We start from the raw sequence: 13,743 nt of genomic DNA, 5'->3' as shown, positions 1-13,743 counted from the left end.
AATCTGTCACCCTTCCTCCGCAGAACCGGCCTTAGCCCTCTCAACCTTTCTCTCGTTATAGCCCTTGAAAGCGGGATTGAACCACACTTTTCATATAGCCTATTGTTTGAGATACGGTTAGTCAGTCGGGTACCCAAAAAATCCTTTAGCAATTTCTCTGGTAAATATCTAGCAAATCTTGTGCCGTTTTTCGGAGCGCCCAGGCTTCAGAACCATAATTGACCGCTGTCATCACTGTAGCTTTCAATATTCTAATCTTGGTTGACAGACTCATCTTGTATGTATTTAAATATATATTTTATTTATGCATATATATATATATATATATATATATATATATATATATATATATATATATATATATATATATATATATATATATATATATATATATATATCTATATCTATATATATATATATATATATATATATATATATATATATATATATATATATATATATATGAAAAAGAGTATACAAGCATATTTAATTCGGTTGATGGATAGAGCTGAATCTCAGCTATGGAAAGATTGAAGAACAAGGCTTTATTTTTCTGTCGTCTTTTTTTTTACATATTCGAAATAGTCATAGCCTATTTTTTCGTAGGCTGAGGCTGAGGTGGCCGGCTTGAATAGACGTCTTCAGCTTGTTGAAGAGGATCTTGAAAGATCAGAAGAACGTCTCCTAACTGCCTCAACTAAGCTCGCTGAAGCCTCACATGCTGCTGATGAGTCAGAACGGTAAGTAGCCTAGCTTTTTTTTTCTAGCTTATTTAGCTTACATATATTCGTATATATATGGTTTGGTCGATTGTCGCGATAAAAAAAAAGTTTTGACAGTTTTAATAGTAGAAGAAGAGAGGAAAGAGGAAGAGGTTGAGGGCGCACATAGCTCCCCCCATTTTTAAGTGCATTCCCTGTATATGTAGGGGTTTTGAGTTAAACGTTGAATTTAGGGTTGTTGTCACCGGTAAACTGATACAAGGCTGTAAAGTCTTCAAATATCCCTTTTCTGGTTCATCTATATTCATCTGATTTCTGATGATCCCTTTTCTGATTCATTCTGATCATCTATATATACTCTGCAATAGAAACGCTTGTAGTATGCCACATGCAGGGTTATATAAAAGATTTTTGTTCGGCGGGGGTACAAAAATATATGTTCCGTTGGACATATATAACGTGTATTTTACGTGTTTACGTAAATATTACGTTATTAAATAGCACGTTATTACGTTATAACATGTATTACGTGTTTTTACCTACTTTAGTACTAGTCAAACGAAAATTTTGGTGGGGGCTCTAAGCCAATTACCCTCCCCCTGGAAACGGTTATGGTCACATGAATAAGACTAGTTTTCCCTCTGAAACAATGTGATTTGGCTATAACACTAAATCTGTAACTTTTAATGAAAGGACAGCATGTACTTATACCACGGGATTTAATTATTTCAGATCATTCATGAAGCCATTGCTTGGAATTTTTCCTGGACAGGGATCTAAATTTGGTTAAAGAGCAGGTTTTTAATGACTTTCAGCTAATTTTAATGGCATTTTGAGGGGATTCTATTCCTTACAAATTATTTTGCGAGTCTGGTCGTCGGCTGACCGTCTCAAAGACAAAGGGTCCATTGGTGAATTTTCCCAGGATCACAGGGAAATCCCAAAGGTAAAAATTGATGAGGAATTTTGAATGTATCAACAGTTCGGGAAGCTACCGAGAAACTAGTTTAAAATAAAGAAAACGTATCATCTCATGCTAATTTCTAAATAAAGTGTGTATACAGAACAAATAATATACATGCTGCGTCGGCAGTTATCAGTCAAGGGGGGTAGTACAACACGATGCTCCCAAAGCTGTCAAATTACTCAAATGATCCTTTCACCTGATTTTTAGTATTTTTCAAACAGGTATGCTTGAATATTTTTAGGGACTGCCCTTTCTGAACTTTAAGAAGAAAATCCTGCTTCGTTCAATCGAAAAGACAATAAAACATTTTCTAAAGACCTAAATTTGATTAAATCTGAATATCTCTATCTCCAGGACAAAAGAGGAGGAGCTAAATGGTTTTTCTAAGATTTCCGGGAAAGTAGGTGTCCGCTTTTTGTTTTCTGTCTTTTATCTCTTATCCCATCTCTACAAGTCATGGCAAGACCGCCCAATCAATTCTAAATAGTTTAGCCGCACAAACTAAAGAATTTTTAATTGACGAGAGGTACCTTTAAGGTACCTTTAATCCTCTTGAAGGGTTTCCCACCTCTCTATCCCAAGTGTTTCCTCCCTTCTTCATTTCCGTAAACAGACTGGAGGGGTCTGCTTTTTCTGAGCTCGGAATAGCCCAGTATACCGGATATGGGTCTCGCCTGCACCCTTCGGTTAACTGTCGGATGGGAACATGAGTCCCCCTACCACTCCTCGCTTTACCGTTTGTTTCCTAAAAAACATCTAAATAAAACATTTCTTTCCCCCCTGGGACCATCTTTGATCTAGGCATACCTGAAACCTATGATTTTCTCAGATTTTTCTTTTAGTTGTTTTAAAATTATGAAGTTTTAAGGGCAGTATCACATTTCATCAGTGTTGCCATTTAGTACCGTGAAAATAAAATCAGTAAAATTATGTAAATGCGACAAAGCTTTTCAGCCATAAAAACTCAGACATTAACAATCTGTTGATTCTTCTAGACAAATACCCCTTCAAAGCCAACACCTTCTTAAAGTGTTTGCTGCCAAATGTTTTTTAGCTGATTTTTACCTAAGCTTTTTTTTTTAATTTGGCAATTGCATATGGAGGCATTTTAGGTAATTTTTTTTTTATTTGTTTTTTTATTTATTGTTTTTTTCGAATTTTTTAAAGATATAAATGGTTGTGTAATATTCCACTTAACCGGTCCAAACAATCAGATTTAATTTTCACTGTCCTTTGCCCTTTCGATTTTTTAACAAAAAATTCCATTGTCCTTTGTACTTTCGATTTTTTTTCTAATTTTTATTGTCCTTGGTAATTTTGATTTTTTTTTTAAATTTCTATTGTCCTTGGTACTTTCGATTTTTTAAAAAATTGTCATTGTCCTCGGTACTTTCGATTATTTTTTAAATTTCGAGTTGCGTTTAACCACCAGGCAAGACGAAAATGTTTGTTCGTTAATAACAACCCCAGATCGCTTATTTTTTGCTCTATTTTAACATTTCTACTGTGTTACATACAGCTTTTTGATTTACCATATTCGCTATCTTCTTGAAAATTTTTACTTATGACAGATACAAGTTTGATTGATCTTTTTTTTTTTTTTTTGATTTTTTTCAAATTGATTTTTTTTTATGACTTCAATCCTTAGTAGTAATATGTCCATTAAAAGTTTACCCGGTGAGACAATTTATAGTCACCTTTAGGTCCTTGAGGTCCTCCACCTGTATTTTAGCTGTTGTATAGTTAGCTCTTCTTTATGTAGGCTACTCTAGTTTTCGTCCGTCATCTACATTTTAATTACTTTTCTTAGAATCGGGACTTGGTAACCTAATCTCACCCTTAAGATTATTATTTAATTATGCGGACAATCACAGCATTTGACAAGGATTTTGTAGGCTATTTTAGAGGTATGGTGACTGTTTTGAACGCTATGGTTCCAATCGACATTTTGAAAGATTTGAATGAATTAATGGTCTTGTATTTCTTTATTATTTAAAATGTCCTACTCAAGATGTGTAATTATACCAAAAAAAAAAACTCATTTAAAGATTAAAATATAAACAGTCCAGTCAGGGTGGAATGAGTGATGCAGCAACATATGTAGGTGTTTTTTTCAGGGGTGGGGGCAATAATAATAATAAAAATTATTTGATAATTTGGTTAAAAAGGTCCCACATTTTTTGAGAAATTTTGGGTTTGGGAGGGGCAGAGACCCCTCCCCTGGATATGTTTCTGAAGTGATGTATACTCTTAATAAATAATTATTTTCAGTGTTCATTGCTTGAAATGAAATGCCAATCTGTTGCTTTTAGCTGACCCCCACTCTCTCTCCGTCTATGCATCTTTCTGGTTACACCCTGACAGATAATATTATTTTCATCTATTTAAACTATTTTGTAACACAATCCCTTGTTTCTTAGGAATTAGTCTCCTTTTTTTCAATTATTTATATTTAATTTTATAAATGCTACAGAACGGATAACATTCGTTCACTTTACGTAGTAGATTTGTTTAGATTAATGTGTACCTTCTGACCCAAGTAAGTTTTATTTTGTATTTATTTATATTTATTATTAGGTTATTATTATATGATTATTATATTATTATTACTATAATATAACCATTATATAATGTTTATTTATATTTTTTCATTATAGTTTTTCATTGTTTTCATTATCCTTGCATGTTCTATCTTTGTATGTTTTGTATTTTGGTCATCTTTATTAGCACCTAAAAAAAAAATTAGTGAATGGAAATTTTGGTCTTCTAAGATATTAATAGAAAAATGAATGAATATTCTGAAAACTAGATTTTGGTTCGTAATTTCCTTGAATAGCAGATCTGCTCTAAGTCTCAGAAGAAAACTCTGTTTTCGTTTCACAAGTGCTTTAATTAAATTGATCTTCTTTGTGTATTTTTTTTACAACAAGCTTATGTAAAAAAAAAATTCTTATTTCTGGAGAGACAAAAAAAAACCTTTTCAAAACCAAATGGGTTTTGAAACCGCATTCAGCTGGGAACTCGTACCCACAGTTTATATAATTATCCAGTATGATCTTTCCCTATCTCAACCATTATAAAAACCCGGACCAAGGTGCGAGTGCTCCAGAGAACGTTTTTTGCAGATAGAAACATAGGCGGCATCAGATCTTTTCACGGGTAGACAAGTCAGACTGTGATCTAATCGGAAACAAGTGGAAACCCGCTATTACGAATAATGCACTTTGTTGGAAACAATCGGAAACAGACTAACCCGCTAATGCAGAAAGAAGTGGGAGGAGCTTTATGTTCGCACTGAGAACGAAGACCAGAAATGATCTGCGATAAGCTTACTGGATAATTATATGAACTGTGCTCGTACCAAACAATTTTATATTTTCGCATGATGAATGTATATTTTTCACATAGTAATTGGTTCTTTTATATTAAATTTCAAGACATTAAAAAGGACGGAAATTTTCTTTTTAGTTACAAGTTTTTGTTTGTCACAACACCCATACGTGGGGCCCTCCATAATTTTCCGGGTGTTTAGCACTTTGTTTTAAATATCAAATTAGGGGAAGGATCATTTGTGTGGGATATTTGCCACCCTCCTTTCAATTATTATCCCCCCCCTTGAAAAGCCCCTGTGCAAGTTCTGGCATCACTTGTACCACCCCGGCTGGCCTTAATAATTTTTTGTAATCATTAGGTAAAGTTTGTTCTTATAGTTGGCTACAATTACAAACATTGAATATTGTATTTTAAGTAATAGGCCCGAAGAAAGAGCCCCTACAATTCCCCAAATTAATCGGTACTTCTTGTTAAGATTATCAAATATTTTTTTTATTATTGCCCGCCCCTCCAAAAAGAAATATTGATAGAATTTTTTTGTATATGAATCCCTTTGGGGGGGGGGTCTTTTGCGTTGGAGATTTTATCCTACTTTCAATGGCTTTTCTAAGTAATAGTAAATGTTCATCATTATTTTCCAAATAGAACATTATCGTCTTTTTATCGAATGAAAATACCAGCAGCCTACAGAATCAGAACTTCAACTTAAAAAGTGCCATCTTGAGTTAAACAAAACTTCAGGACGAGAAAATCTGAACTCCCCAGGAATAATCTGAGAAAATGGGGTTCGCCTTCATGATTTTATATATTTGGCAAAGAAAGCGCTTGTTCAAGTATAAGAGTGGCCTCTAGAATCTAGAGTTCCACTGAGGACTCAGACCATGCGATCCTATTGCTAGAGGCAAAGTAAGGTTGGATTTTCTTCTACATAGACCACACGAAAGATCTTGAAAAAACAAAAACTATAACGTAAACATATGCCTCAAGTCATTAGACCGGAAATTATCCTGCAATTTCTGCTAAAACTGTTGCTGCAATATTAATTTCTTTTCATGTTTCTTAGTCTTTTCTCCTTCAAAATTTCAAGCAAAACAAGTTCAGATTCTGAAATTTGTGCCCAAAAATATACCACCAAATCACCTGAAACTGCGATGTCCTATAAATTCCTGCTAAAATTGTTGCTACACAGATGCTATAACTACTAACAAATTATTGCAACATCTGCGGCCAAAATTGCAGTGCAGTCCTCCGTCACCCCGCTCTTGAAAGCCTCACTTTTCTCATGAAATTCCAATTTCCTTTAAATCATTCTATATGCCCGCCCCCCCCCCTATTCGGGAATGACCTGCTTTTTGTTTGGGTTCAGATAAAGAGCTTTGTGAAAAACGTGGTTTGATCTCACTTTCTAGGGCTGTAATCAGGGCCGTATCCGTTTTTTTTGTGGGGGGGGGGGGTTAACAAAAAGATTTTGTCGGGGGGGTTTACAAAAAAACTTAAAAAAGACATCAAAAATTTGTTTATATTCATTTTCGTTACATTTTTACGAGTTTGGCAAACATTTCAGGGGGGGGGGGGTTCAAACCCCCTAAAACCCCCCCCCCACGGACACGACCTTGGCTGTAATGAATGAAAGGTTAAGATGGCGTCTTTCTTTTGATTCTTCACGATTTGGCGCCTCCATAATGTCCATGATTTTCAGGAGTGTTGGTCATTCTTCATTTAAAAAAAAAACTAATTAAAACCTGTCCACGCAACCCCTCCTTCCATTTGAGATAGTGGAATCCAACTTCGTTTCTATGTTTATGTGCTCGTGACTTCAACTGACTACTTTAATTTTGAATGCTATTTTTTATATATTCTTTAATGAAGCTTTGACGAGTATCATAGCAACAATGGCATAGTAATTACACGGATTACAATTTGATTTAGGCGCCAACCCGATGAGTAATTTTCGCAGGATTTTCAAAATTCTATACCGTGGTTCCGTGGATTGATTGAACTTAAAATTATCCTCTAATAAAATCAGTAGTGTGCCGTAACCTCACGCTTTTATTAGAAATAGGTATTGTAATTGTAAATTTTAAGAACCATTATGTTCGGTTTAAAATTTCGCTTGAATTTTAGTAAAAAATAAACTATTTCCGATTGGCTTCAAAGTGATAATTGAATATTGTAGTTAAAAGGTATTATGTGGGATATTTTTTGGAAAAGTTTGACCCCCCTCTCCGACAAAGTAAGCTCTATTGATGAATTCAATTCATCTTGGTTCTGATTCTTTTTTGTGTCACAAAATCTTTAAAAGTAGTCCCTTTGTTTCTCTCTTATTTGAGTGTGTTTAAATAACCATGGTATTATATCCATGAAAAAATGAGCCTTTGTTCTATATATGTTTAATAAAGTATTCTATTAGTTATGGGTAAAATTTACTGCAATAACGAAAAAAAAACGTTAAAAAACTGGCTAGTGAGAAAAAATTGCCGTTTATAGCTGATTAAGGAATGTCAACTATCATTTCGATTAGTTTTGATAGTAAAATGTTATTTTGAAAACCTAATTTATGGGATTTTCAAAAAATAGCCTGAAACTTCTCGAAAATGGCAGCGGATAGAAGGAAAAAAGTACCTTTGGAATCGCCATTGCCGAAAACCCGATACAGGGAAATTGCAGCCCCCCCCGCCTTGAACAACAAAGAAAATTGTTTTTTTTTAATCTGTTTGGTTTCGTCGTAGTATCTTGTTTGAACTTTCTCTGTACTCTTGAATAGTATAAAAATTAGAATTTTAAAGCTAGGTTCTGACATGAGATTAGTTTCGTTTTGGTATCAGGTCTTCGCTTTGGCTCCCGGATTTGTCGATGCCTGCTAAAAAAACGTCCACGCGGTTGAATATTCGACTTCAGCTTGTTTTGGACTTGAGTTCTAACATCTATTTTTGACTGGCTATTTATGGCGAATTAAAACTTTCGAAATTACAGAGTTTCGCTCTTTATCAGACATAGCAATCTTAATTCGCTAAGCGATCTCGCTTGAACGTTTTCTGTAATTTGAAAATAAAAATTTGCTGCAATAACAGTTTAATCAGAAATCATGTTAGCCTCTGGTGAGGATAAACGATAACGTTCAGAAATCGTATAATGAAATCTTTAAAGTGGAAATTTGGTTTCGTTACAGTATCTTGTTTGTACTTTCCCTGTACTTCGGAATAGTATGATACTTGGTATTTTTAAGCTAGATTCCTACAAAAGTCGATTTTCATTCTAATATCTGGTTTTCGCTCCGGTTCCCAGATTTAACATTGCCCGCTGAAAAAAAAATGGCCCATGCGTTTGAATATTCGATTTGCGTCTGTTTTGGATCCGAGTTGGAACATTTATTTTTGACTGGCTATTTGTAATTCAATTCAAACTTTTTATTTCCTCCGAATACGAAGAGTAAAATTTAAAAACAACCGCTAATCAACAGTTCATAAAATTATTTTAAAACATATAACAACAAGTACGTAAGGCGTTCAATATAACTTACCACACAAATTAACACTTATTTCAATAATTAATAAATAAAAAAATAATAATAAGCTTCATGCGCAGCTTTATATAAATTATGAGAAAAAAAAAAGACATCAACATTTTAGTTTTACATTTTATTAGAAAATATCAGAGAATTTTATTTTTGCCAGACATAGCAGCCTTAATTTGCCTTGCGACGTTGTTCGGCCTAAACGAAAATGTGATATCTGTCAAAACCTGACTTTACTGTTTTTCATTGGCATGTTATTCTTTCTAATTAACTCTGTGTGCATTGTGGGTTCCTTATGGCCCTTTATGATGGTGTTATCAAGTTTAATATGTTAACAGCACTTAGATATGAAAACTGGTGTTCATCTGAGCCCTTAAACAGCTCTCTATGGTGTTCTCTATGATCCAGGAGGACGGAGGTTAGGCGGTTTGACACCTCCTCAAAATGTTTGTCTGACTTGAAAAACGTAACAAAAATTAATATAAACAAATTTTTGGTGCGTTTTTAAAGTCTTTTTCTGTATACTGCAATTCTGTAATTCTGGATACTGCCCTGTCTGTGTGATATTAAATTCATCAGCATGTATTTATGGGGACAACTCAATGGGGTCGGGGAGGGGGTTCAGGACCAACCTTCTTCTCTGAAATCTCAAATTATTGTTGATCTGCATTATCTTTATTTTTAATTTGCCTTCTTTTTTTATTTACCCACCCCTGAAATAGGCCTGTATTGTCCTCTTTATTTTGATTTAACAAATTTGTGTAATATTACTAACATTGTTCCTTTATTTTCTTCCATTGCATGCCTTTCGTTTGGTGTCCTAATTCTCAGGATAAGGAAAACTTTGGAAAACCGAACAAATATGGAAGATGATAGAATTAGTATCTTAGAGGCACAATTAGCTCAAGCCAAATTGATAGCAGAAGAAGCTGATAAGAAATATGAAGAGGTAGGCGAGGGAACTGACAAGGAGTTTGGTGCAAAAAGTTAAAATGAAAGAGGGCTTTTCTACAGTTTTCACTCCGTTTTTTTTTTCAGAGTTCAATTTGAGCTTCATAACTGCTCATTCTTTGGTGGGAAGGCCAAAGCCCTAAAAAAAGCGGTGGGCCTGTCGATTTACTAAGATGCCAACTGCATAGATCTCAAGGCCCGTAGCCACCGGCCGAAAATTGCTTAGAAATGGAACCTCTACCAAAAAATAACTTGAAAATGTTCTGGAGAATTCATGCATATTTATATTAAGTCAATTTTAAGTAATCCCGAACTGCGTACAAGAAAAAAACAAGAAAACTTGAGCCTAAGTTTGTTAGCACTGCTATTGTTTATTTGAATGTCTCCACTACTGAAAACTCATCATAGCGTAGAACCGCGTATCACTAAAAACAGCTGTGAATCATCCTTCACCACCTTATTCGGTTTAGAGATTCATGCTTTACTTCCCACCCTATTCGAGGACGTCATATTTTTTTGCTTGGCCCTATTTGGTCTTCGGATTGCATCCACAGATACCTAACTGGCATCTGCAAAATATTCAGAAACTAATGTTATAGGCATGCTAATTTGTTCAAAGAGCATCTTGAGACTAGGACTTGTGATACTTTGGGATATAATATTTCTGGACAAATAAAAATGTTGGTTACGACCTTTAGATATAACAGCAAAAATCTAGTCTATGCTTACCTTCAAGATTTGATTGATTGTTAATCTATTTTTTTGTGCCTGGGTGAAAATTGTCTGCTTTAGAGTTTTTTTTAAGTTTGCTCTGTACTTTTTTTCTGATTTTCCCCTAATCCAGCTTCGTTTATGACTTACGAAATGACAACCTTTATTTTACTTTATTAATGAACACGATTATAAAACTTCACAATTTACAACTACTGCACTAATGAAAAAACTTAAGTTTTTGCTGACGCGCAGTAAAACGGCTAGCCATTTACAAAACACACGAACAAACAACAACTAAGTAAACTAAAAAATAGGGGAAAAAAGGAAACCAAACTCCTTCACATTATCAAATTCAAATTAATTTCTACCTCCCTACCCCAGGACCTACCCCAACCATAAAGTAAAGGCCCGTTTTATTGAGAAAGGCTCATTCCAGTTCATTCCTCACTATCTACCTTTTATCAAGGAATGATTCCTTCCCTGTCTAACCAAGTTAAGGAGTGAGGAACTTGCTGCAGGAGCACTACGTTAAACTTATAAAATAAGTTTACCTTATAAAATATAATAAGTTAATAATATATAAGTTCATATAATATAATAAGTTAACTTATAAAATAAGTTAAAAACAGACAATTGGTTCCACTCTTTAAGATAAAGATACAAAAAAGAGATTTTTCAAAATAGAGGGATGGGAGCATATTTCTCAGTTTTCAAAATGTATTTTATTATTATTATTATGTTTAATTGTCAGGTTGGGCTAAGAGAAATTGTATTAATCCATTGCAGTCTATAAAAGTTAGCCCAACTCCTTAGAAAATTCCAGTAAAATTAGAGCAATAAAAAAGATAAATATAGCCTAATTGGGCTAATTTTGGGTAATTTTTCCCCGTTTGGTTATAGTATAATCTGATAAACCCTGGTATTTTTCTTTATTTTAAAATAATTTGGATTTAAAGGAGCATTGGAAAATCCTGATAAACTATAGTTAACGAGCTATGCAATCTCTCTGGATCTAATTGCTCGAAAATAAATTATTTATCTCTATTTAAGGGTTCTTTAAAAATTAAGATGTATATTTCTGAATTGAAAACAAGTTTATTAAAATTTTGAATTAGTACAAGGCTTGGAAGTCTCGTGAAGATACAGTGAAAATAAATATAGTGTTGTTTAATTTCCAATATTGGCAAGCCTTAACTTTTTTCCGATTTCAACTGATTGGGAGACATTGAGTGAGTGGGGGGGGGATGGGTTCACCGAGAAGTACAAAGTTTGCGGGTTGTGAAGTCACAGATTTTTTTTATACCTTTCCAGGCCAGTGAATCTTCCATCAACCTGTATTGAGAAGTTATTTAGAAACGTGAATTGAAATTTGATTCGTGAATTCAAAAAATTCTTAGAAAATCCTTCTTTCATTTTAACTTGTTTGATAGACTTTTACTTGTTCAGGTCATAGAATCTGTGGTTATTTTAAGTTTATATTAGGCTAATTATCGAAGAGATTGAGACGAATTTCTTCCCAGTTCTAGTATAGTTTTGCCTTATTTAAACGTCTTAATCTCATGTCTATTTCAGCCTTGAATCGCGTAATGAAGTCGAATATTAGAATTGCCCTTGGAAAGCAGCTTTAAATTCTACTGCTATTCCTAGGGCAGGGATTTACCAACATATTATCCTAGATCATTATTACAGTATCAAACTTTCAAAGATCGAGTATATCGATCTTTGTAAGAGTAAGTATATCGAGTGGCGCGTGGAGGAACTGTTTAGAACGTTGGAGGGACTGTCCCACGCGTGACAGAGCTGTGTGACACATATGGCGCTCTGAGATGTACACCATGTGGCAGAAGGTGGGTGGCCCCTCTTTAAGGTTAACCCGATAAATTTTGAATAATAAAACTGCAGTTATGTCCTTTGAATATTTTATACCGAGTGTACTTTTGTTTATTGAATTCGTAATTTTCAGTATGCGTAAAGTGCTTGAGAATCGTAGCTTGTCCGATGAAGAGCGTATGGATGCCCTTGAGAATCAACTGAAAGAGGCCCGATTCTTGGCAGAAGAAGCTGATAGAAAATATGACGAGGCGAGTTGGGACTTGAGAGACGCATGATTAGAATTACTAACATTATACGTTTAGTCCATCTAACTTGCTTGAATTTGGTTTCAGAACCTAGTCTCTTATTACAGTCATAAGATGGCTGCTTGAGTTGCCACAAATCCCTTCTAAAATAATATTAAAATAATAAATATGAAAAGACAATATTATATTAATATTAATATTATTTTAAATATTAGTAATATTGAAAAAGGGATAGTATTATATTAAAAAAGTGCTGGTTCAGTTTTGAAAGTAAAATTAGCTTCTCTTGTTAGTCGAAAGTACCAGGAGACTTCGCTCTCTAAAAAGAAAGAAAGTTTTCAAATCTCTTTTACGAAACAACTTTAATTGTATTTTCTGTTAAAGTAAAACCATTAGGGTTTTGGACGTCTGGGTATTTGTAACGCCATTCATAAGAAATATGTCTATCTATACAATTATTGTACAAAATATTATGAAATTTTTGTAATATCTTTCGCAAAATAACTCTAATTTTGCTTTATCTTATTCCCTGTAGAAACTAAAATCACTAGGGTATTGGACGTCGGGGCATGTGTGACGTCAGTAATATGAACTTAAGGCCCTAAACAAATTTCCCTGAAGATATGATGTATCTAGATCATTTTTTTTTTTTTTACTGGGAAGCGGTGGTAAGCCAATTTTCGGGGAAAATTACTGTGTCGTTTTCAAGAAAAAACTAACAGATAAATAAACAAACATAACCCTATACAATTATTATTAAAAAAACTAAATTAACCTCTTTTGCAAAACGACTTTAATTTCGAGTATTTGTGACGTCATTCATATTAAAAAAGGTTTTTCGAAAATTGAGGGCATGAAGGTAATTTTACAATGTCGTGACCTATTTCAATGTTTTTTTGACACCGGAAAATGGTAGCACGCCAATTTTGAGGAAAAATTACCGTGCTGTTTTCGAGAAGAAAATCACAGATAAATGGAAAAAATGTACAATTTTCTTATACAATTTTTTTTTAATTAATAAAATTTTTTGATCTCTTGCAAAACAATGTAGTTCCATTTTATTTTATTCGTTGTAAAAAGTAAAACTATTAGGGTATTGGTCATCTGGGTATTCGTAAAGTCATTCATATGAAAAATGTTTTCCCAAGGTTAAGGTCCTAAACAAATTTTCTCAAGGTCATGACCTATCTAGATCGTTTTTTCACACCAGAAAGTGGTAGTATGCCAATTTTTAGGGAAATTATAGCGCTGTCTTCAATGTAGTTTTTTCAAATAAATAAATATATCAGTATTTTATAATTATTGTTCGCTTAATAAGGTTAGATTTGAAGCATCTATTTATTTATCTAATACGGAATGCATTGACTCCCGTCGAAACCTAACTGTAATCTATAAGGGAATATGAACTAGTGTTGTTACATTGCAGCTGGAGTTTTTAGTAGAACTCCTTAAATGTCCTTAAAA

The 13,743-nt window shown here is 33.8% G+C and overlaps 1 protein-coding gene across 24 annotated transcripts in view; it reads left to right on the top strand.

The window, feature by feature from the left end:
* LOC148943725 (tropomyosin) overlaps positions 1–13,743 on the top strand; it is a 123,479-nt gene that overhangs the window by 58,453 nt on the left and 51,283 nt on the right. For 16 of the 24 annotated variants that reach the window (XM_089101592.1, XM_089101590.1, XM_089101582.1 and 13 more), the window contains 2 exons: positions 607–740; positions 12,165–12,282. In XM_089101592.1, the coding sequence (XP_088957718.1) occupies positions 607–740; positions 12,165–12,282 (252 nt within the window). Of the gene's footprint in view, positions 1–606; positions 741–9,367; positions 9,486–12,164; positions 12,283–13,743 lie in introns of all 24 variants that reach the window. The other 8 variants (XM_089101598.1, XM_089101594.1, XM_089101595.1 and 5 more) reach the window with 1 other exon arrangement.

This window comes from Artemia sp. Qi Xiang Cuo, chromosome 15 (assembly GCF_049724085.1).
Source record: "Artemia sp. Qi Xiang Cuo chromosome 15, ASM4972408v1, whole genome shotgun sequence".
NCBI classification, from domain to species: Eukaryota; Metazoa; Arthropoda; class Branchiopoda; order Anostraca; family Artemiidae; genus Artemia; species Artemia sp. Qi Xiang Cuo.
Note: the sequence above shows the minus strand (reverse complement) of the source record. Positions and strands in the feature narration are given on the sequence as shown.